At 44.5% G+C, this 25,770-nt stretch overlaps 1 protein-coding gene across 4 annotated transcripts in view; it reads left to right on the top strand.

Annotated features, from left to right (window-relative positions):
- The window catches only part of dusp8a (dual specificity phosphatase 8a), a 45,140-nt gene extending 19,509 nt beyond the window's left edge, over positions 1-25,631 (top strand). For 3 of the 4 annotated variants that reach the window (XM_040133191.1, XM_040133192.1, XM_040133194.1), the window contains 4 exons: positions 20,445-20,611; positions 20,732-20,891; positions 21,290-21,413; positions 21,786-25,631. In XM_040133191.1, coding sequence (XP_039989125.1) covers positions 20,445-20,611; positions 20,732-20,891; positions 21,290-21,413; positions 21,786-23,037 — 1,703 coding nt within the window. In that variant the 3' untranslated portion in view covers positions 23,038-25,631. Of the gene's footprint in view, positions 1-13,741; positions 14,553-20,444; positions 20,612-20,731; positions 20,892-21,289; positions 21,414-21,785 lie in introns of those variants that run through there. The other variant, XM_040133193.1, reaches the window with a different exon arrangement.
- Positions 25,632-25,770: the final 139 nt, after the last annotated feature.

The raw sequence follows: 25,770 nt of genomic DNA, 5'->3' as shown, positions 1-25,770 counted from the left end.
AATTAATTGAAAGGGGATTGGCAGATTATCTGCTTGAATGGCATGTTACACAATCTAAGTGTCTGTACTGGGAGCGTATTGATCCAAAAAGAATCGGTGACTCCTCTTAGGTTTCTCTCCATTCACTAATAATCAATAAGTCAGGCTCAGAGAGCGCACCACTTCCTACATGTAGATGATGTCATTGAGCAAGCAGTGTACCATTGTTTTTGTGAATGAGACAAGTAATAAGGGTAGTGAAAAAATCTCACCCTATGTTTAGTTTGAAATATATATTCACACTGGATGTGGCAGTGATGGCGGCTGGAAAATGTTTATGTGTGCACATGCACGTGAATGCATGTGCACACGCGGGTAATGCGTGTATGCTTGTGTACGCTTGCATTTGTAGTATTTCTTCATCGACTGTGTGAAAGTGTTTGTGAGAAACATGTCTCTCTGAGGACAGCCATGTTTTAACACAGCAATGATCTCACCCAGTTGGAGCTCAAGCTGATGTGTCTTGCCTTTTTCAGAGTTCTGACTTTGTGTGTGTGTGTGTGTGTGTGTGTGTGTGTGTGTGTGTGTGTGTGTGTGTGTGTGTGTGTGTGTGTGTGTGTGTGTGTGTGTGTGTGTGTGTGTGTGTGTTTTTAGTAGAGGAGGAGAACATCACGTGGTTGGAGCCAGCTGTCTCCCCAGTGGGTCTAAAGTTTGCGTGTTTCCCACCAATCTGCAGAACACAGCCAAACCAAAGACAACACTGCCTGCTAGTGTGTAGCTAGGTGGTATGTTAGATGATACCAATTGCGTAGCTTTGTCATGCATCATGTCGGCTCTGATGTAGGCCTGCCAGGGTGAATCGTTTTGATGCTGGCATCCGAACCTCATGTTCTGGTTTTAGCAGAGGAAACTGTGGTGACAGAACAGAAAGTGCATGATCAAAAAGGGAAAAGAGAGGGAGAGAAGAAAAAGTTTCGAATACATACTCATGTTCTACAGATGAAAAGAGAGTTGGATAATAGTTTCAAGTGGATGGGAGGTGGTGATAAAAATAACAGTGCATTTTATTCATAGTATACACATTTTGTTGAAGTACTGTAAAACCTGACAGCAAAAAATGAGGAAATAAAACAAATGCAACAAAGGTTGTGATAAGAGAGTTGGACCATGAAAGCCGAAATGAAGGGTTAGGGACATGCAGGTGTGTATTTTATCCATCTAATGTGTGTGTGTGTGTGTGTGTGTGTGTGTGTGTGTGTGTGTGTGTGTGTGTGTGTGTGTGTGTGTGTGTGTGTGTGTGTGTGTGTGTGTGTGTGTGTGTGTGTGTGTGTTTGTGTGTGTGTGTGTGTGTGGAGTTTGCAGATGTGCAAGACTGCTCCTAATCTTTGCTAGCACCATCTGCCAGTGTTTTTCGCAGGATTACTAAAGCGTCACACCACTGCCTCAAAGAAATGGAGCAAAAGGAGAAAAAAGGGACACAGAAGGAAATGAGGTAGAGATGAGGGGTGAGGGCATGTGCCGGATGTGTCTAGGTTCTCTGCACTGGGGAGAGTTGGAGGGCAGCCTGTACAGGACATCTGAAGTCATGTTACTTCACTCACACACAGTTATCGTTAAATATTAGTGCATAAACGAGTACTTAATTAACGCAACCGTTTGGATAATTGATTTATTGTTTAAGAAATCTCTGCTTTTCTCTGTAAATTGAACACCTTTGGGTTTTGTAGAGTTTTTTAGAGAAAACCAGCAATTTGAAGACATCACCTTGGGCTCTTAGAAAGTACGCAGAGCATTTTTCACTATTTTCCGACATTTATGGACCGACTGATTAACAAGTTAATCACAAGAAATCTACATATTAATTGATAATGAAAATAATAATGATAATAATAATAATAATACTGCAGAACTAGTTGTTTACCACAAAATGTAATCCAGATAGATAAACAGGTATGTCGATGTGAATTCCAACATCCACCTGTCATGCATCACCTAAACAGGCTTAGTGAGATTTGAACAGTTTCACATTCCATACTACATCCTAACTAAGTCTAACCAGGTCTTGAATAATGTCGTGCTTTCGCACTAAAAAGGGGCAAAATTAAGGATACTAAAAGTTTTTATTATGCATACTAAACTGACATAATTTTTATATGTGTTGTTGATGGACAATGTTGTCAGAGAGGTGCACATCTAGAAAGAATCATAACAGTTTAAGTTTAACAGTGGTGATAAAGACAGAGAATACAGTATTCACTCTTTTTTAAAACTGTTTTGCTTTCTCTTTCTTAAGTCTCAGTTTGATTGTTGTATCACTTCTTGTATAAGTAAAAGTGCTCTGATGGTAAATATATCGTACGTACCGTAGTATTCGTATGCCGCATGCAACTGGGACACAGCTGTGGTTTTTACAGGTTAGCATGCTGACTCCCACGCTGTCAGCCTGCCAGCTCACTGCAAAAGCACACCGGACAAGACATGGCGATGACAGACTGATGAGAGGTATAAGGAGATGAAAGGTGCCTCTCTCTTTATTTTCTTTTGCTCGCTCTCTCTTTCTCTCACACACCCTCAAAGTGCACACAGAAGCTGCTGTGTACCCCTGGGCTTTGATGAGATCAGGTTAGGGTGTGACTGCACAGACAGAGGTACAAAGGTCAAATCAGTTAAGTGTTATTCTTCTGTGCTGTTATTCAACGGGGCGGCGGCCCCTGTGTGTTTTTGTGTGTGTGTGTGTGTGTGTGTGTGTGTGTGTGTGTGTGTGTGTGTGTGTGTGTGCGCTTGCGTGCGCGCGCACATGTGCATCTGTGTGTGTGTGCGTGTGTGCATCAGAGAGAAGCTGAAGAGGTGAGGTAATCGTGGGAGGCCAAACTTCACAATGCAGCCGTTCACATAGACATTCCAATGAGCTACATAAGGAGGTCTGTTTGTCATTGTGTGTTTGTGTGTATCCATGTTTTTGTGTGTCTGTGCGTATGCCTGCATGAATATGTGCATATGAAGTAGCGCGTGCATGCGCATGAGGCAATGTTTGAGGGTGCATGTATGAGAAAAAGAAAAAAGACAAAACAATAGCTCTCCAAAACAGGAGAGCTATTGAGGAGATGAGGTAATACTCCTCATTTCATTCTGAATGTGAGAGTGTGTGTGTGTCTTCAATTAGGTCCAATATGTGTGTGTGTGTGTGTGTGTGTGTGTGTGTGTGTGTGTGTGTGTGTGTGTGTGTATAAGCGTTCAGTTGGCTGCATTTATTCATGTCTTTGTATGTGTGTTAGTCTGAGTGTGTGTGGTTGAAGAGCTCATTCACATGATGAGACAGGCCGTCATGCTGACCAGGGCAGTGCTCGTCATCCTCCTCGGAGCTGAAAGTATTGCTTTATGATTTTTTCTCCCCCTGTGGAGCCCAGCTGGAAATCTCCACATCCTCTTAACCAATCCAAGGGGAGAAACCCGACTAAAACCCTTATCGTGACAAACACACATAGGCGCACGCACACTTGCACAGTAGTTAAAGTGCAAGTGTGTATGCGATGCTCCGACAGACATGAATCACTGATTTTATGTGATGTAGAAAACATCATTTTGTTGCTTTTACTAAACCTTTTTACATAAATCTCCTGCATTTCCTCGATGCCCAGAGGTGCTGCCTTCAGATCTGCATCTAGAGTTGTTGCCAACGGCGCCATCTCAAGTTCTCTTAGGGCTAGACAGGAACATAAATTGCTGTAGATACCTAGGTTGACTTGATCAATCAAGCTGTGTAAACAATGTATGAGTCACATTTATTTACCATTTTCTGCCTCCAGGTGTGTTGTGGTAAGCCACAGTGCAGGTCAGAGAGGTTCTACATTAATTATGGTTGTGTGCCTGAGGTCCATGCTCGCCCATCCTCAATCCATCGTCTTTTCTCTTTCCACCGTCTTCTTCTCCTGCATCTCTTAACCTCCTAACCTGCCCTTTCTGCACCCCTCCTCTGCCTCCCCCTCAATCTGACCTCTCTCCATTACGCCGTGGGGAGCTCCAGCAGATCAATGATTTCATTGAGAAGGAGCCAGTGGGGCCATTAGGAGGTGAGCTCACCTTCCCTGGGGAGATCTCACACATTATTCTCAATGACCTTGCCTTCCTGTCCATCTCTCCTTCCTTCGCTCCTTCAGCCCCTTTAAACCCCCCCCCCATTTCTTCCCCTCTTTCCCCTTCTGTTCTCCTCCTCCTCCTCCTCCTCCTCCTCCTTCTCTCCCCTCTTCGTTTTCACGGTGCTGAGAACAGAGCTCTATTTTTAGGCCCAGACTCCTGCGGTCGTCACATCTGGCGCCAGTGGCCTCGGTGCTCTCACCCCGGCTTGTAGATACACAAACACACACACACACACACCAGCCCCACCCCAGCCAGCACTGAGAGAGCACAAAGGTCAAAGAAAATGGCCTAAAAAAATATCTATGACATCACCTCTCTGCTCTGAAAAGTGCTGCAGACTTTGAGAAACTTTGGAGCTGCACAGTAACATAATGCTCTGTTTTCTGCAAACGGTGACTCTGCAGGTATGAAATGATCTCCTTTTTTAGCCTCACACCTTGATGAGGTATTGTGCAAATGCTTAACTCGCACACACACTCCGGCAAGCAAGGGCATGCATACACGTATGGACAGACTCACGCACACATTATATGGTAACAAGGCCCAGAGGAGGCCTGTACCGAGTTGGGTTTTATGTAACAATGTTCTGTTTCTGCCAGTGTTCTCACCCCCTCCCCCATCTGTCTCATTGGCCTCACATGATGAGCTTGATGTCATTTTCCGCTTCTTTCCCTCAAAAGTGGAGAACAAAAACAGGCCAGCGTGTGTGTGTGTGTGTGTGCGCGCGTTTGTGTGTGTGTGCGTGCGTTTGTGTGTGTGTTTATGTGAGCCGTTGCCAAATGTTTCCACCATGATGTGATCTCACTGCTCTGCTTGCCTCCTGCTCCTCTTCCCCTTCTCCTCCATCACTCAGAGTCCCTTGCTGACTTTGAGGGGCCCCACACGCACACACATGCGCGCACGCGCAAGTGAAACACAGTCATACGTATATACTTTGGCATGCAAAGGAGGAGAATGACATTTTCTCCCAAATGCATGCATATGCGAGATGTGTGATAAATTACAAGCAGTGCAGATGAAGATTAGAGCTCGTCAGTACAGACACACACACATTATATGCAAGCTTAGATGTACGTAAAGGCAAAGTGAGTACCATTGTTGTTCATTGTATTAATACAGAACATACAAAAAGTGCTAGTATGTCCTCAAACACATAGGATGTAAAATAACCATAACTTAAGTGATCTTAATTCACAATGACCAGGTAAAGACAGTAAAATCTTAGTTATATTGCATAGTTCCCTGACAATGTTGTAATGTGACACTTTTGTATAGCATTTCACAATTAATTTAATAAAGTATCTAAATAACTAGGACAGACTAACAATAATGATTCATAAAAGGTGAATTATGTATGGCAAAGCTGATAATTTTGGATATATGTAAAAGACCTGAGTTTGTTTCAGGATACAAACAAAAATGGTTTCTTGTGGAGCACCTTAAGTGTAGAGACTAGACTTTAATTAGGAATACACACATGCACAATAACCTCTGATCCCTTTTCTTCCGAGATGTAGTTTGCCTGTTTTATATTAAGTAAATGTCATGGAGAAATCCTGTGGGGCAGTGCTTGTACCACAGTGTCCTAAATACTTCGACCGTAGTTGTTTAAGCTGCTTTGTGTATACAGTCCATTCACAGTGCATACCTTCTGGCTCCTGCTGCATTTGAAATCTATCTAGAGGCCTTTTGAAGATCCCAACCCATCCCTGTCATGCATTCATCCAGCATGGAATAAAAATAGTTTGTTTAAACTGTTACCTAGGCACTGTCAACACATCAGGTCAACAGGAGCTGAAGTTGAGCAGCGTGCTAACCCAGGCTTTTTTTTTTTCTTTCTTTTTTTTTTTTCTCCGTGCTACAGCATCTCATAACTCGAACCTCACCATGGATATGTGCCAAGGGCACGGTAGTTTGGTTACTGCACCATCAGTTTACCGCGGCAGCATTTATCCACACATGTGGAGTGGAAATTTCCAAAGGCAGAAGAAAAGGGAAAGGAGTAGCTAACAATTATGCTAGTTTATCCTTCCCAGAGCTGGCTTGCGTCCACCAGATTCCATTCGTGCTCGGACTGCCCACTGCCGCTCCTGTCATACCATCATTCCCTGGAACAATGGTGGATTCCTGTTTATCACTGCTGCCTTTGATGCACTTTATCTCTGGTATGCTGTAGCACTGCTTCCTTATTTACCTATTTGGCCATGTTTTAATCAGATTTAGACTGCACCACCGCCATGTGGATTAGGTTGTATTTCTTGGCAGCCATTTGGAGTGTGTTACAGTATAAGAAAATCTATTTTAATGTGAAGTTTGGTAATTATTTTCCAAAAAAAGACAGGGGGATTTTCTTCTCCAGGCTCATTGGCAGAGGAGCGGACTAGTTGCCTGTAGCAGAGCAGAGAGTTTTTAATCCTCGGCGGGTTAACACTTTTCCTGGTATGTACACAGACTTGTAACAGAGGTCTTATTACGGTAAATACGTGCTGACCACACACAGATTTTTGGGCTGAACCTCTGGGGCTGCCGCTGCTTCCTGATAAAGGCGGGAGATTTTTCCATCGCCCCGGCAACAGGCTAATTTTGGAGTTCCAGGCAGGCCCAAGGCCCCAGATTGAGGAGTACAGCAGTTTGTGATCATTCCCATTCCTCTTAATATGTTCTCCTCTTCACACTCATAAACACAAACACACTCAGAGTCTTTCATACACAACCAGATATATACACACACACACACACACACACACACACACACACACACACACACACACACAAATGAAGGCAGCCTACAGAGAGGCCACTTCCCCTTCTGTTGTGTAACCATTTCCTGTTCCTGATAAAGTGACATCAGGGTTCCCTGGGGTGAAAGAGGGAGACGCCTAGGGAACCTAGCATGTATGAATGCAAATGTGAGTCTTGATTATGTGTTTGTGTATTTATATTTTAAAAGTGCTATTTATCTGGACAAAAAAATGATTAGAAGTCCTACTGTCAGCTTTAAAAATCATTTAAAAGCATCATGAAGGCGTTGGCAGGGCGCACACAGAAACAGCTTGCCCACTTCCTCTCTCAGCATCACATCATTCTTTCTCTATTGTTCTTCTGTAGCTGTCGGAGTGATGTCACTGTCGGGTTGTGGATGTGACACATTCATACTAAGAGAACACGCGCATACACACACACACACACAGTCTCCAGGGCCTGTAATGGCAGGAAAGCTGACCCTGACCGCCAGTGTTGCAAGGCCACTGTCACCATGTCCGGTATGCCCAAATACAGTCCCCATGGTGTAGCGTCTTACCTCTGCTGCGTGTCTGCAGTAGGATACTACTGAAGAACCAAGAGTTCAGTGATGTTTTAATTTCCTTGAAATTAATGTGCAGTGTTTGTCCGGTTAAGTTTTCCTTTAATGTGTATACATTTATCTAGCTTTTCCATAAACTTTGAATGTTATCTCACTGGAAAATAACCAGAAGTATATTTCAATTTCCTTCTGGAAAAGAATAATTTGGAAATATTAATAATACAAATAATAGCATTTAGGGAAAGCGGAAAAACTGACTCACATTTCTTGTTACATATTTAACGCCTTTAACCGTGTTGCGAGTCATGCTGCGTGTGCTGATGTGGTAAAAGTTGTGCAGTGTAAAAGAATATTGGAGGAAACTGATTAAACCGTTCAGCCACGGGCGCAGACAGACACCCTACAGACTACAGAGAAACATCCCGGTAATGTCAGAGTTAATTGTGAAGCAGGTAGACATGAAAATGATAGACTGGTCTCTCACACACACGCACACACACACACGCACACACACACACACACATACTATCATGTGTGTGTGTGTGTGTGTGTGTGTGTGTGTGTGTAACTAACAGAGGACCAGATGGTATGGGTTCCAGCACTGTTGTGAGGACAGTGTGTCTGTCAGCCTGCCTGCTGTGCTGATGGGAGCTAATTAACACCGAACTGATCTGAGACCTGCCTGTCAGTCCGCATGTAGCAGCAGTACAAGCTCATTAAAAACAAACTGATCCGCTGTCAGCTCCTCTCTGACCGAGCAGCACGGTTATTACACTGCTGCCATGTGTGTGTCAGACTGTCCAACATGTGAGAGACAGTGAGACAGGTGAGGTGTGTTTCCAGTGGGTTATTGCCTTCAAGTGCTGCAAGGGAACCCTGTGCATCGCAGCCCGAGCCATTAGCATTCAGAATGAAAAACCATCAGTTCTGCTCAAATGAACCTGTGTAGACAAACTCACCTCTGGGGAAATCAGACTAGACCAGAATGTGCACTTTCTTTTTAGACACATACACACATTTGTCATCTTTTCATTCTTGCACATTAATATGCATGGTTCCTGTACATACAATATTTAGCCTCTATTGCATTGACACACACACAATCATTACTCATACATACATACACACACACACAAACACTAACACACAACCTCAGAAAACAGATGTGAGCTGTCTCACTCTGGGCTAAAATTAACATTCACTTTACTATATGCTCATAAAAAGTGAAGTACACAAAGTTAATGCACAGGCGTTCTATGCATGCAAACATACTGTAGGCACATGCCTGCAGTGGCCAGCAGCTTTTCATATTGAGGCTTCACAGTCCCCCTCTTTCTCTGCAGACACAGACACACACGCCGCTGAACATCTCCAACTGGGATTTTTAAGTAGTTCATCTGGTTTATGAGGGCCCGTCTGGTCCTGAAAGCCCCCCTCGGTGTGTTTGATAGCTTACACTCTTCTTTGTGTGTGTGTGTTTTTGTGTGTGTGTGTTTGTGTGTGCTTAGTGGGTGTATATATTTCTGTGAGTGTAAACTAATTTCTTGCCAGTGAGATTGATTTACTGGTGCAGTAGCCCCCTGAGTGCTGAGTTCCCCCAGGGGGTTAAGTTGTTTGGAGGGCAGGGGGTCTGCTGCCTGAATGATGTGAACGAGCCTCCCCTCCCTCCAAGCTGTGAGGATAGAGGAGAAACTATCTCATGCAGGAGCGCACACACACACACACACACACACACACGACTAAGCAGTACATCAGTGCTGCCCCTCCCTCCGCCTGATCTTTACATCTGAGAATCACCTCCCTCCATCTTCCTCTGGTTTGTTCCTTATCTTCACCTCCTCAACCTTTCTTGTTGACCTCATCATCTTTTATCAAAGCTCCTATTATCTGTCTGAAAATTGGGGTGAAAGAGGAGCAAGGAAGTTCTGTTAAAGGTAGAAGGAAAGACACATGGTATAGGAGAGAATATTTACACCTGCCTGGGCTTCAGTCAGATATCAGTGCAATACAATTACTGTATTTCAGTCCTAAAATCCAAAGCAATACTTTTTTGTTCTTTAATTTGGGGAATATAAACATGTTTTAAACTTAAACAGCTCAGTGCACCAGATTTAAACAGTCTCTGTTAAAAGTCTACCTAAATGAAATATAGTCTTAAATTGGAAAAGTTTTCCTGATATAGATCAAGAAATATCTAATCCAAGAATAAATTCACTATTGATTTTCAATATCCAGCCATAGCATGACACACACAATTTCCCACCACAACACCAATGTCCCTGTGTTATTTGACCACATCATTTCAGCTATCATTTCCCTATGGATTCACACAACCCCCTCTCCCCCTCCAGCAACCCCAACCCACCTAATCTCCCCTCTCCTGTCCTCCAGCGCCTCCCCCACTCTCAGTTGGTCCATCCCTCCATCCATCCTCCCCTCTCTCTCTCCCCTGGTGACTACCTCACCCCCTAGGCATGGCAGCTGTGTTGTCCTGTGGGCATTACATCACTGCAAGAGCAGCCTTGTTACTGATCCCCTGACAACCAGCACTATCAACACACACACACACACACCAATACGCATGTACGTATATAGACACACACACTTGTGCATGGGCCCATATGTTTGTGTTTACGCCTATTGGTGCAAATAACTGTTGATCAGTCCCCTATCCACTGCAGCAATGTCTTCATCTCACCTTGCACTGCTCATCCTGCTCACGCATGGTTACACACACACACATTAACTCGCAGTCTTTATCACCCTAACCTGCCCTATCCGGAGAATGACGTCTCTCTTTCCCGTGATATCCTGACAGATGATCTGCGGTGTAGGATGACACTCCTGTTGCTGCCTGTCTCACTGGGGAGGGCAGTGGGGATGGGCCCTGATGATACATATTAAGTAAAATATTTGATTTATTTTATGATTTTAGCGCAAACTTACCTGGGAGATTTTACTTCTAATAAACATCTGCATAGGTTTTTTAGGGATTAGGGATTTTTGAAGCCAAAAAGGCAAACATTACGTATTTCCAGCTGCTTAGTTGTGAGGATGGTCTTTATTTTATGTGATGATAAACCCAATATCTTTGGACAGTTTATAAACCAAACAATTTATCAATCAAAAAAGAAAATCGGCAGATTAATCGATAGATAAGGTAATCATTGTAGTCCTAATACATAAACATGTCGAATTATGTCGCTGTTATGATCATTAAAGCTGAAATCTGTAGTGTTTCAAAAATGAATGTCATTTCCATGTTCATCCATACATTGTTGTGAAACATTAAAAATGGAGCTTTACTTTGATTGAAGAAGCTCTTCTCACTCTACTATTGAAAAAGTGTTTAGTCGGATTTGCTATCAATCAAATTTGTCTCAGAAATTTGTTTTATAACCTCGGCTCTTGGAAACTATAATCAGATGAGTGTGGAAAAAAAAAACTTGAATCTGTTCGTAAAGGACAATAATGATAAAAAACATTATATAAAATAAAACAGGGTTATTATTGGGTAATAATGTCGAAAAAGGAATGACATTAAGTAAATATTAAGTGTAGTAAGTTAACAGGAAAAGTATAAAGGTGTTTACAGACAGTAGATCAGAAAGACATCAAACATCTTCCAGGTCACACCTGTTATACCAGTACATAGTAGATTTGCATTCATGACACTTGTATAACAACTTCACAAACACAAAACTGGATGCTCCATAATCTTGGCTGTAGTTTTAAATCCAAACATGTTCTCTTGTTAGTTCGACCCAAGACCTGAAAGCCTTAACTTTCATTGCTTGTACACGACTGACCTTCGTTCTCCATTACTGTTTGCACCATGCACAGCACACCTTGTTTGCAAAGGCTGTTCCATGTTGTTCTGGTCTCCAACGCCCCTTTGGCCTTTCCACACCTTCTCTCTTTCTGCTTTACACCGCTATCTCATACTCATCTCCACTTCTCTCCCTGTCTGTTTTTGCTGGTCTCTATGTGTGTGTATGTGTGTGTAAACTGTGTGTTGTCCCAGTAACAAGCCCTCTACCATAAAAGCATGCTCTAAATCTAAGAGATGTCAGAGGAGGGGGGTGCCCGGACTGACCGTCCCACCTATTTCTGTCACAGCAGGGCACACATGTGCAGTCAATAAAAAAGGCCTGGCTGTCATTTATAGCATTTTGGCTGTAATCCTCTAATTAACACACCTACTATTCTGAGCCTTGTTACCCTGCTGAGGACTAGAGGTATAAAGAGAACAGGGGCACGGTATTTGCTTTAGGAGCTCAAAAGAGTTTGACCATTAAAACATCAGCCAGCAGCTACTTTGTTTTGTTAATGCTGGCTTCCACTGCTGTGGCTCTGAAGGTGTTAGGAAGTCATGTGTTTCACAGCTGCTTTATGGCTTCGAGCCACACAGACAGAACAACCAAACCGAGGTGTGGATTCAAACCAGCGCGATGATCGGTGTGTTTGAAGTGTAGTGACCCCAGTTGACCACTGTGGAGTGCCACACCTGCTCCAACCAGCTTCAGATGAGACACAAAATGTATGTGTGTGTGTGTGTGTGTGTGTGTGTCTGTGTGTGTGTCTGTGTGTGTGTGTGTGTGTGTTTGCTCATAGTTAAGACTCCCTCCCAGAACCAATGTCTGGATTTTTTACAAAGCCCATCATCACCAAAGTGACCTATTTCCTCTCGTTCCCTCTCTCAGTGACCCATAGTTGAGGGTGACGTAAGGCTGTTCTCACCCGTGTGTGATCATTCATGGGTCTACAGTGATGAGATGAGGTCAGTCAGACAGCATGCAGCTGCCCCCCTAACTAGACATCTTGTATAAGCTTATTTGCTTTTTTTTGGAGCAGGGCTCACTGCGCAGTGACTTAATTTATTCGAGGCCCATCTGACCTGGTTTGAATGTGACCAGTGTACTGTGATGTCTCAACCTGAGACTGAGCACACAGTCAGACAGGACACATGACTGGCCCACCGGAAGGTACTTTTAAAAAAACAAACAAAAAAAAAACTCTGTGCTATTTGTTAAAACAAGAAGATGATTGACAAAAACAACCGCGATGTTAAGACCAGATTTATGAAGACCTTTTTTTCTCTTTTAGGGCCTTTTCGAATGTCTCACTAACTCACTAATTTTCCTATGTTTTCAAGGTTAGTTTTGCATTTGGGTCTTTAAAATGTATTGAAAGCAGCTGTACTTTCATAATAATTAGTTAACATTCAGTCTCCACCAGCGGTTATGTTAGGTCTAGTGCTGCTTTGTTTCCGTAGCTGGACTTGTGGCCTACATGTTTGTCATTCCATAGTAAAGTACCAGGAGTCTGTGGCCTGTCAAATGGATAATGGCTGCCAACCACGAGCTTGTTCGGTCTTCTCATCATCTCTAGTCTTCCCTTCCACTTTTGTCAGCTTTTGTTTCTTTTTTTCCCTTCTGCTCCCTTCTCCTCAGCATTAATTTTTTTTCCCTCTCCTCTCCTCTCCTGTCTACCTTTTCATCCTCGACAACGAGAACACATTGTCCAAACTCAGGCGCGTTAGACATGAACCAGCGCAGGAAACGTGGCGACGTCACACACATTCCCTCACCTTCAGGAGACAAATCAGCTTTCAACACACTGACACAGTCTTAATCCAGCCCTGCAGTAAGTGTAATGTGCTTAGAGGCTACAGTACTTTTAAGGCAATCCATCTAATGTAGCAATATAGCTTCTGCTTATTGATATAATGTGTACCTTTTATGAAAGATGTACAATTTATAGTTTGAGGACTGATAACAGATAATCATTATTGATATATAATAATGTAACCTATTTGAAAAGCATAATTCTGTAACTCATTTATTTACTAATGCTTTGAAGGAGGCAAGTTCACAAACCCAGAAAACATGCAACCATCATCCTTCATATTAGGAAACATATTGTCATATACATCAACACAAGTCTGTTTTTATTAGGCGAGCATTTCACTTCTCTGTAATTAACAACACAGAGACTAATCAGTCTTCCAGTCCTGTGTATGTATCTGTTAAACAGCCTGATAGCTGTGTCTTAGCCTCCATCCTTCCCTGATAGATCCCTGCTCCACAGCTAGGCCCCTGAGGTGGCCGCATATTTCTTGGGTGAGTAAGGAATGTGGTTACATGCCTTAGACATTAGCTATGACGGAGCGCTGGCTCCACAAGAGAGGGAGGGTGCAAGGGAGGTAGCAGAGGAGGAGTAGGAGGGGGGCATAGTCTGAGCTCACGGCAAGTGAGCTCATTCACCCCCAGAGCTCGAGGAGAGAGTGCAGCTCCGTCATCATCTTTGCAGAGAGAGGGAGAGAGAGAGAGAGAGAGAGAGAGAGGAGGAGGGAGGGAGAGGGAGGAGTGTGAGCCAGCGACTGAGCGAATGAGAGACGGGGAGAGTGAAGCAGCACAACAATAGTGGGCTGCTTTTCTGGCTGTGGACTCACAGAGACAGAGAGAGGGCTCAGAGAGACACACAGACGCTCTGTAAACCAGCTGCAGGCAGATTACAGCTGGCGTTTGCATACAGGCAATACAGGCTACTCACTTTTGTTTTTCCTCTCGCGCTCTCTGTGGCGACCATTCTTCACAAAACCACAGAACTGCTAAATATTGACACAGGAGCATTTCAGGAATTTTTGTGGGGATTGCATGGGATTTTGGCCATAGGTGGACTTGAGGAGTGTGTCCAGAGACATTTTGGACTAGTTTTTTGTTGGACCCAATTCTCTGAGGGTCACTGCCAGGACACTGTAGCAGCTGACGTGACCAGAGTGGACTTGGGCACCAGCAGGAGTTTTGTCAGCTTGGGATTTTTACACTCAGACTGTGGGCTCACCTCCGTCAGCCCTTTAAGGAGAACTTCTGTTTGTCTGTTTTGGCTTTTTTTGTGCAGCAAGGGGGGCATTGATCGCTCCATCCCTGAAGGAAGGAGCACCAGAACATTTCCATCTGTGTGTGTGTGTGTGTGCGTGTGTGTGCGTGAGACAAGAGCGTGTTCTGGGGGATGCCTCTGGATGTGGTGATTGCCCCAGCGGAGGACTGTTTTTGGCCGGACCTGCAGGAAACAGACATGAGGCTGAAGATCAGGGTCCGCCGAATGAAGGAGGGGAGAGAGCTACGAGGTGTGTATTCACCTGGACACAGGAGAAGAGAAGTGATGTGTATGGATGTGTGTGGGGGCAAGTTGATGAGAGAATGAGAACATTCATTTCTGTAGAATAACATGCTAATGATGTAGGCTTTTGTGAACAGAGGTCAGACAGCTATTATACAGAGTGAAGATGGAAGGGTGATTTAATATGGATTTTGGGGATGTAAACACATGAAAGTGTACTTGCCGGGGATTTGGCTATTAAATACACCTTTGTTGAATACAGGTACAGAAGGTTTGACCGAGGGGAAGACCCCCGATAACGGTTTGTGCACTGCAGGCACAGTGGGCTCTCAGGTATCGAGGTATTCCAGTCCAGGCGGGCTGCAAATGAAAGATAGATGTGAAGTGAATTTTAAGGCCGTGCACTGGATCAATAGTGAGATTTACTGCCACAGCGGGCTAAAAGAATACACCGCAGGGACCCAGCCAAAACCACTAGTTGTTTTCCCACCTTATTGTTTGTGCATTTAATGTGTTTAGAGAGACAGAATAGGAAGAAGGGGGATTAAGAGGATGACATCATGAAGACGAGAAGCGATGAAGAGGAGAGAGAGGAGAGAAAAAGGGCTCGCGGGGAGAGAATGAGAGCCGTGACCCATGGTATGACATAGTGTTCATGCTCTCTCAGCCTGTGGTCATTGAGATGTAAAAGTATCACAAAGGCTCTTTCTCTCTCTTTCTCTCTCTTTCTCTTTCTTCTCCTCTGCTCTTGGCCTTTCTCTCTCTCCCCTGCTCACTCTCTCTGCAGAATGTTGTCTTGTGGAGATTTGGTTATTGATATGTGTGCAGTGTGCACTGCAGGTGTTTAACGTAACACCTTTTCACACAGAGTGATGAGGCAATGCAAAGCAATGGTGCTGTAGAAAAATCCTTTATGTGCACCAACACACTTATCCTCATATTACACAAAGTATCAACTCAGCCATTCATTCATTGAAAGTTTGATGTGCTGGTGTAAATAAATGTGAGAATATAAGTGTAAAGTTTGTAAGTAAATGTCGAAGCTCAATGCATATCAGAGAGCCGGTTTAAAGCAGTTAGCACAGCAGCTCTCCACACCTGCCACACTTTTAGGTGTGTGTGTGTGTGTGTGTGTGTGTGTGTGTGTGTGTGTGTGTGTGTGTGTGTGTGTGTGTGTGTGTGTGTGTGTTTGTTTGTTTGTTTGTTTGTTTGTACTAGTCATCTCTAAGCAGCCAAGTTTTGCTGCTTGAACGGTTAAACCCTAGTTAGCTCAGAGAGCTAAAAAAAAATTGCACATTTGCCACTAGCAGGTGAAAATAGAATCGTGTCTGTCATAGGTTATTTTGAAATGGGTTTGTGAATGCAGGCTAAATTACAGGAGACTTTATAGTCATATATTGCAATAACACAGTACTGCTGAAACAGCAACTGATCAAAGTGAAATTTTCCAGCTCTCTGTCCAGTAAGATAGAGGAACAATAAACAGTTTAACCATCAGCCAGGATGACATATGAATCATACAGTTGTTCCCGCCCGTCATCAATCTGTGTGAAAAGCGATGACCTCATCCTACTAGCTCATCTCCGGCCTGTCAATCTCCATATTTCTGACAGACGTTGCCCACTCTACCCCCTAAAACAGACACACTTCCATCGCTTCTCCAGGCTGCAGCACAGCCTTTGTGGAGCTGAGTGGGACATGTGTGCAATGATGTCATGTTTTTTTTTTAGGGGGGGGGGGGTTCACATTGAGATGCTAATGTCCCCTCATAGTGGAGGGGACAGCTGGAGGGGTACAGAGGATGGCGTCATGTCTCCCCTGATATGAACCACAGAGGAGAACGATGGAGGGAGGGATGGAGGGGTGCAGGGTAGTAATTCAGGCAGATCAATGCCCCCAGGCTGTAGAGGGTTGTGTGTGTGTGTGTGTGTGTGTGTGTGTGTGTGTGTGTGTGTGTGTGTGTGTGTGTGTGTGTGTGTGTGTGTGTGTGTGTGTGTGTGTGTACATGCTTGCTTTGTGTGTGTGTGTGTGTGTGTGTGTGTGTGTGTGTGTGTGTGTGTGTGTGTGTGTGTCCCCTCTCCTTTAACAGACAAGTTAAAGAGGGCAACCGAAAGCTGCACAGAGACTGAAACACACAGGCACATAGGCGGGAGGGAGGGGGTGAGGTTGTATTGATGAGGCAGTCAATTGTACCAACAGCAGTGATGTAATAGCAGAGCTCCCTTGAACCATAACAGCCAGGCAGGTGTTGTGCGTCTTTGTCTGTCTGGTCAATATCTCTGGAATTCCACTTTCAATCCACCAAGCAGCACAGTTCCAAAAAGCCTCAATTATATCCAAATGTATTCTGCTAAACACACTTTTCATGTGTGTTTAGCAGAAGAAATTTCTTGTCTGTTGGATAATAGCCAGCGCCTCTAAACTGAACTGAAATGTGAATATTAAGTTAGTTGAAGGAAATGATTGATGAGGAGAGAGACCACCGCTCGCTGCCAGCAAACAAAGGAGGCCTGAGTGCTCGGCTCTGACAGGGCGAGAGAGGAAAATAAGCGGTTGCATAAGTGATGAAGTGGGCAGAGGAAATCGGAAAAAGGAAGTCACCGCTGGCTAGCATTGCTGCTGGCGACACAGTGCCCTCTTTCCCCGGTTGTGCGCATATTTTTCTACCCAAACTTTTCTACCCAAACTCCGTTTGCCTGTGCTCAGAATTGGGTTAGTCACATCCAAGTAGATTTTCCAGGAGGTAAAGATACATGACCTAGTGCAGTGCAAAAGGTGATCTAGTCAAAGTTGAAGTTTGAATAGTATTTCTGTGTGGCACAAGATCATGACTTCAGCGTGACGGTTTTCCTCACAGGAGCCTTTGTTTCTGCAGAGAGCTCATTTCTAAATTGAACTGTAGTGTAGGGTTTAGCTTAGTATTTCTTGTTTCAGTGAAGCTACTTTTTCCAAGTAGTTAAGTTTATATCTTGAGTTGAATGTAGCCATGTGTTAGTCTCTGCTGATTATCATGCTGCACTAAAGGTGAACTCATCTCTCCCAGTTGACTTTCTGATGTCATCTTTGTGGACAGCTGGGCTGGTGTGTGTCACAGGGTATTTTCAGTGACCTCAGTGTGAATGTACAGTGTGTTTATGTGTGCGCTTTGTGTACTTAGATTGGAATGGACGGATGTGTCATCGTTTTCTTATGGAGAATGTGAGGCCATGTCTCTTTGGATTATTTGGTGCTCGCTGTTGTGTGTGTGTGTGTGTGTGTGTGTGTGTGTGTGTGTGTGTGTGTGTGTGTGTGTGTGTGTGTGTGTGTGTGTGTGTGTGTGTCATGTGCCCTTTGGACGCTCAGTGTGTGTGTTTTATTACATCTTGACAACACTCGGGGACACAATGAGTTGACTGTCATCAACATCATTGCCCTTCCTTTTCATCATGACAACCTAAAGTAGACTGGGGTCAGGTGATGAGGTGACAATAACATTATACCTCCTGTGTGACTAACATCCATTAGCGTTGGCCGTGTAATGCTTTGACTACATAAAGGGTGTTTGTAATTGTGTTGACGTAATGTCACAGTAATGTAATAGCCCTTAAAAAACCAGGCAGACACACTCAGTCCTGCTCTCTTATCTCTGACTCCAGTCTCCCATCATGCCCGTAACCCCCTACTCAATCTCCCAGTCACACATTGGCCCGCCATTCTTCCTGCCATTTTACTATTTACTTACACGAGATGAGGTCAGCTACAGTAATTATGTCTGTAATTATTAATCCAGACGCACACAAGATTAAAGGGCAAGGATATTTTGAGAGGAGTGTTTTCATTCATGTGTCCACTTCCCTTCATACACACAAACGCACTTTCTCTTCAGTATTAAACACTCCCACGCAATCGACGTCTCTGCCGTAGAACCTCCTGTCTTCTGTCCTTCTAACAACTCTCTAACAGTGTCCTCGCATTGAAAGGGAAATGGTTGAAGTGTTATGTGAGGCTTTTCCTGTTGATTTAACTGTTTCCAGGAACATACCACTTCCTCACACAGATACAGTATATGCCTGTGGTGGAGGCTATATGTAGCACCATTTATTTTCTTTGCAAGTGTGCGTGAGTGTGTGTGTATTTGTGTGTGTGTGTGTGTGTGCGCGCGCAGGCTCCATACCAGCAGCTTGGGAAGAGAGAAACCAGGAAGAAACCCCTTCAAAGAACTACCCTTCCTCCATATGTTTTATCAATTAGTGACGCTGTAGCACCGCCCAAAGGATAACTAGAAAGAGACTCTGGTGGTGATTTACAGAGCCAGCACAGGCTAAAGCCAAACTGTGAACTACATATGTATGTTTAGTCTACACTATAGAAGCCAAAAAGGTTAGATCATAGAGTCACGCTAGCACAGCAGCTATTCCTCAGCCTCTCTTTCCTTGCATTAAGCTTTCCCCTCATATATCTTGTAAGTTATATGCTCGCTCTTTCTGCATCTATCCATCTATCTTTCCCTCCAATCCTACCCCCCATGTGGAGCACTGATGTCATTGCTCCACTGGTTGCCATTAATAGCTGGAAACAGACAGGCCTTCTTCACTTTGCTCTTAAAGGGACAGTGCACCCAGAATAGCACTGGGTCATGAGGATGCATAGAAGCTGTGGTGTTGTGAAATAGCTCCACATGCCAAAGCTGCGTAACCTTTTTTTTTTTTTTTTTTTTTTTGCAGCTTCTTACTATTTATCCTGGATCTCAGATCTGTAGAGTACACAGCACATGATGCTGACACTGTGTGCTCTGTGTGTGTGTTGGCCAGCCATTGCTACAAGAGTAGTGCAGCTGGGTGTGTGTTACAGCGGAAGGCAATGTCCTGCCTGCACTGTGCTGTGTGTGCTACTTTAGAACAGTGATGTCATGTCTCACTCACTCTCACTCTGTGACCGTGTGTTAGTGCGCACTACGTCCCAGATTGGGTCAGGCAGGGCTGAACCTAGATTAGGTTCTAATCTCCTTTCAGGGGCTCACGGTTTCCTTGAAGCACTTCCCTCCCGTCTCTACACTCCTTAGCGAGGTCAGTGCCCACTTCTCAACACAGACACACACACACACACACACACCTCACCCCCGTTGGCCCCCACCCTGTAGTTATACAACCGCTGTACAGCACAGTAATGATGAGTGTGTGTGTGTGTGTGTGTGTGTGTGTGTGTGTGTGTGTGTGTGTGTGTGTGTGTGTGTGTGTGTGTGTGTGTGTTGAGTGAGAGTGAATATTGAGCATATGTTGACTGCTGGAGTATGTGATAATTTCATCAGATTGTGTCTTCTTGGAGTGTATCATCTTGTTAGTATGTGTGTGTGCATATGCAGTTCCATGCATGTGTGTCCTTGTGTGCGCGTGTGCAAGTGCGTGCGTGGGTGTGTGTGTGTGTGTGTGTGTGTGTGCTGTTCGGTTGTCAGGGGGATGTTACTGGGCCTCTGTCCTGGCCCTGCACCTGTGGCCTCTCTCATTCCCCCAGCCTGACGCAATGCACTGCTACAGGACATGAGCTCATGCAGGAAACAGAGCCACACACACACACAGACACGCTCATATACACGTATGCCAAAAGTGGAGCCGCCTGCCTCTTAAAGGGCCAGACACACGCATTCCTGGCCGCCTAGCATTTCTCCTAACTCTCACACAGAAGCTCAGAGAGCCTCTTTTTGCTCCTGTTGCACTAAGCAGGACCCAGACATTGTAGCCAAGATTCACCTCTGAAAGCCTATAGAGCGTCTGTCTGCTAATGTTGGTGCAATGTTTTTTTTTTCAGTGGTCTTGATGAGCTTGTGAGAGTGTTTGCAGAGTTCCCGGTGTGCTTTGTGACTGCAGTGTGGAAAACCATTAGTGTACCTAACCACTTCTCTCCCTCTCTACTTTCTCTGCAGGAGGTTTTGCTGCTTTCTCCTCCTGTTTCCCCGGCCTGTGTGAAGGGAAGCCTGCCACTGCTCTACCTATGAGCTTGTCCCAGCCCTGCTTGCCTGTGGCTAATGTAGGGCCAACTCGTATCCTGCCACACCTCTACCTGGGCTCACAGAAGGACGTCCTCAACAAGGTAGAATTTATTTAGCATCTTTTCATTTATTTCAATACCTTCAAAGAAAGATAAATGGCTTGTTACTGTTACCTGGCAACAAAAAATGACCTTAAACCCCTTTTATCTCTTCCTCTGCAGGATCTAATGGCTCAGAATGGTATCACCTATGTGCTGAATGCCAGCAACACCTGCCCCAAGCCAGACTTTATCAGTGAGAGTCACTTCATGCGCATCCCAGTAAATGACAATTACTGTGAGAAACTGCTTCCCTGGCTGGACAAAACTAATGAATTTATAGGTAAGAGGAAGGACAATATAATAAAACGAGACATAATGTGTTGGTGAAGATTAGCAGCACAAAGCACAATAGCCACTGAGCAAGTGTCTTTACAAGGAAGTAAATACATCTCAAGTTATGTGTTAAAGAATGCCATGATATTCAATACAACATATCCACACATTGTCACAATTAATAAACGTTCACATGCAGCTTAAGCAACAATAGTGTCAGGTGTAACACATCCGGTTAGATGATACACCTGCACTCTTCCAGGAGCTGTCAGTTTGCCTTCAATAGGTGCTGGTTGTCTCCAGAGAATTTGTGCTAAAGATGAGACCTGTCAGGGATCTGTAGTGTTGTGTACATCTGTGTATAGTTGTGTGTATTCATACCTGTTTATCCCCCCCTCATGACAGACAAAGCTAAGGTGTCAAACTGCAGAGTCATTGTGCACTGCCTGGCTGGAATCTCGCGTTCAGCAACCATTGCCATTGCATACATCATGAAGACAATGGGCTTGTCTTCAGACGATGCCTACAGGTACGCCTGCTCCTCCCGTCCACCACCAGCTGAGCTAAGGTGTCAGCCCCAGTAAAAAGGCAACTCACCCTTGAAAGAAACGCTAGACGATTTTCTCAACCCCCACCCCTCCAGTCGTGAGAAATGAAATTGTCAGATGGCTGCTAGGGAACACAGTGTGTACAAAAGGCATTGATTTGCCTTGTCTGAACAACACTGACACAGGAGTATGTATTGTGCATTAGTAAAACATTTCACACCCTACGGATTCTGCCCTTAAAAAGTTCCTCAGTACTTCTCATGTATTCACACATAGTACTTGCACTGTTTAGAGTTGCCTTAAAACTGCTTTGCTGTGACTAATATTTTTTCATCTTTTTTTCCTCCCGACAGGTTTGTAAAGGACCGAAGACCGTCCATATCCCCAAACTTCAACTTCCTTGGTCAGCTGCTAGAGTTTGAGAAGGGCCTTCGATTACTCCAAGCTTTAACTTCAACCTCTGATGACAAGATCTCTGAAAACAACACTAAACAAAGCTCAGATGTTAATGGAGTCACCACAGGTTTCGAGATGAATGGTCACCATAACAGCTATGACTCATCTGTGGCAGAGCCACACATCCCACCCGAGCCCAAGCTACCATCACCCACCTCCCTCCAGCAAGGCTTCAATGGCCTGCACCTCTCTGCAGAGAGGATCATGGACACTAACCGGCTCAAACGCTCCTTCTCCCTGGATATTAAGTCTGTCTACTCCCCCAACAGTCCCCACTGCCCCAGCCTGGCACCCACACATTCTGAAGACGTCCCCAAGCTGTGCAAGCTTGACAGCCCAGGAACAGGCACCTCCAATGGTGTCTGCTCCGCATCTCCCGTCCTAGACAGCCCCAGCTCATCTGACTCACCATTCCCCTCACCAGGCAGCGGTGGCAGCATCGGAGGTTTGGGGCTCGGAGGAAGTGAAGGAGTCCACCGATCTAGTTCGTCCTCATCTAGACCCAGGAGAAAACACAAGCACAGCTCCGGCAGTTCGCCAGTCCACTCCCAACAACACCAACCTCCACAGTCTCTCAGTTTGACGCTGGACCACAAGAGCCCCAGCCTGGACGAGAACATAAAGGGCTCCTTGCTCCTCTCACTACCCTCCCTGCCCACAGTGGGGTCTGGGGCCATGTGGACCAAACATAGAGACACTGTCCAGGCCACCACTCCGGTCACACCCGTCACCCCCACGACAGATGCCCCCTGGCACTTTGGGGCAGAGGAGGGTGGTGAGAAAGAGATGGAGCTGGGAGGAGGAGGGGATGGAGCAGGAGAGGAGTCGTCGGTGAGGTTTGGGAGCAGCTCGGCGTATGTGGCGTTTGGGTGCAGTGAAGGTGTGCGGTTACGAGACAAATCCCAGAGGGAGAAGCCCTCGGCTTCACAGACGCAGAGAGACCGACGTGACTCCGCATCGTCGTCCACAGTGTCCATGTCCAACAGCTCGAACAACAGCGGGCCTGCGTCAGAGAAGCAGTTCAAGCGGCGCAGCTGTCAGATGGAGTTTGAGGAGGGCATCTCTGAGACACGGTCCCGAGAAGAACTTGGGAAGATCGGGAAGCAGTCTAGCTTCTCTGGGAGCATGGAGATCATCGAGGTATCCTGACAGATAATGGAAATGATCAGAGCTGTCCCTTGGGGGCAAAAATGCACCTGGTTAGAGGGAGTTCAAGTGGAGGACATATGAGGAGGAGCGGAAAAGGGGTTTTTTGTGCTCCCCTCAAAGACAGTGTTGAGGACTCCAACTGAGAGAACGACAAATAGATACAAAAGCAAAGAGTTAATGTGAAAAGGTTAGCAAGCGAACTAACATTCGCACCTGGACAGACGGCACTTGAGATGTGGTGCTTAGCAGACCATAACCATCCTGAACTCTCATACAGATCTGTCTGGGTGAGGGTGGGGTACAGGGTTGTGACTGTACTGTAGGTACTGAAACTCTTAATGTTTCTGAGCTCTGGCACACATAATAAGGAACGACACAGGGCAAGTGACACGTTGCATCCTTATTATATAGAATACCCCTATTTTGACAGAGTTTGGACACAAACTGCTTGCCTTTGGTCAAATGTAGTGTGCTTCAGTGGGTGTATAGCTTGTGATTTGAACCAAGCCTCATGTTTCCTCCCAAAGCTTCACCCCAGTGTCAGAAAGCCTCAGAACCTCGCACGGCAGATTCCCCACCCCCCTTTCCCGGTGGCTCTGCCTGCTACAGACTCTTTATTACAACATCAACAACAGCAGCCTACTTAACGTCACTGTCTCCACACATCCCTCACAGCACAAGGCAGAGAGATCCCAAGGACTTATTCTAAAGGCGGTACTGCATCATCCAAAAAATGAAGGATCCTCAGCATTTTGTTGATGACAAACCTTTGAGTTGAAGAATCTTAGCGAAAAAGGCTGTGTCTCCCCCACCCCCAAAGCACAGTGTGTCTTTCCTGACTTTGGCTCCCTTGTTTCCAGTATTAACAGTGTGATGGGACTGAGATTTCGGGATGGTGAAGATGGTTCTCTTTAACGGTCCTTCAGCTCCTTTATAGACCCCCCAACCCCCTCCCACTGCTCCCAGTCACCACCTATGGTCACCACTGATCATGCATCAGAAAGGCTGACCTCGGACAAGACAAATACTATATAGACAATATGAATATATATAGCAATTTTAATGGACTTCTAATGGACTTTATTTTGTTCAGTTATAGTTTTAATTTATTGTACTGGTTCATTCTGGTAATGAGAAATAATATAATGTTTTGTGGATTTATTTCTTTTTTTTTCTTCTGTTGAATTATAATTATTATTTGCTGTATGGTATTTATGAACACACACTCATACAAATACACACATTCAACAAATTCAAGCAAGCAATATGTGCTGTTCCTTCTTTGGGGAGAGTGGTGTATGAATTGCACTTTTCTGCTTTCTGATGAACAATTTCGATTTCCATTCACAGCCTGGCAACATGATCCTCAGAAAACAAAGTGTCGAGTTTTAATGTCCAAATATGGAGCCTCTGTTTGGTGTTAGGAGGATGGTACAGACATCCTACTAGTGAGATCTGTAAGAACAGGGTCTCTGTTTTGGCTCGTCTGCAGTTTGAATTCATGGATTTATCACAATTGAGGGCTCAAGTACTGACTAAAAAGACTGTTTTGTTTTTTGTTTTTTGTTTTTTTTGACCGTGTGCAGAGGAAGACAGAGTAGCCACACACTCTCTCGGCCACTCATATACAGTGAAACATTTTCTGCCAGTTTCATGAGGGCTTGCATAACAACAACTATATGCAAACAGACACACGCTCTCTCACGAGTCTGAGATTCAAAGACTCGAGTGTCCTCTCCGAGCCAGTACCAGTTCATCAGTTGTTATCATAGCACGTCCCACCAAAGCTCAAACCATCACACACACACACACACACACACTCATACTATATGCACTTACACCTATATTCGCACATGTAAAGCATAGGCCCTACACACACTCTTTTGTTCATTCTCAGGGGATCTTTCAGTGAGCCAAGCCCAGCACAGGGTACACAGCTGCTGGTACATCAGCACAATGCATGTCAGTAAAGCTCCCTCGCTTTTTTTTTTTTCTAATTTCTTATTTTCCAAAGCTTTGATTAAAAAAAACAGCATAACAAAATAGAAAGGAAAAAAAAGTGGATCTTCATATCCTGAGGTGAAAGAAATGAAAACTCTGCTCTCCTGGTGCGAGATGGTTATTTATTTATAATGTAAAATGTGTTTATTTTTCCTTTCGACCCTTGATTAGCTTTTCTCTCTGGCGATCTCTGACCTTTGACCTTGTGCTGCTGCAGCTACAGTAAGATCAGATAGTTTCCTATGTTCCCATGAGGCTCAAGCAACCTCTCCTCTCCTCACCCTTCTCCCTATATTTTTAAAAAATGTTGTTAGAATTATTTATGACATGTAACAAAGATGATGCAGGCTGTCCCATTTGCTAAAATTGTTGTTATTGAACTATTATTATTATTATTATTATTATTATTATTATTATTATTATCATCATGTTGTGTAAATAGCAATGCATCTAAAAACACTGATGAATTTAGATGAGTTTTTAAAAGAAAATCCTGATTCCTTAGGCTGCTTGACGCAAAAATACCTCAGGTTCTATTGAAAGGCTTTTCCTTCCCCTGTACATGTTTTGTGAAAATGAGACAAAAATACAGACATGACAAAATACAAACTCCTCTCTTCTGCTTCTTCTTGTGTGCTGGCATGGGGACTGAACAGGGCTGGGAAGGGAATTCCACCAAACAGATGAACAACACATTACGACATCCTGAGTCGTGGAGTCTTGCTATTGATT

Source organism: Xiphias gladius, chromosome 8, assembly GCF_016859285.1.
Source record: "Xiphias gladius isolate SHS-SW01 ecotype Sanya breed wild chromosome 8, ASM1685928v1, whole genome shotgun sequence".
NCBI classification, from domain to species: domain Eukaryota; kingdom Metazoa; phylum Chordata; class Actinopteri; order Istiophoriformes; family Xiphiidae; genus Xiphias; species Xiphias gladius.
The sequence above is the reverse complement of the archived record's forward strand: the minus strand, read 5'-3'. Positions and strand labels throughout refer to the sequence as shown.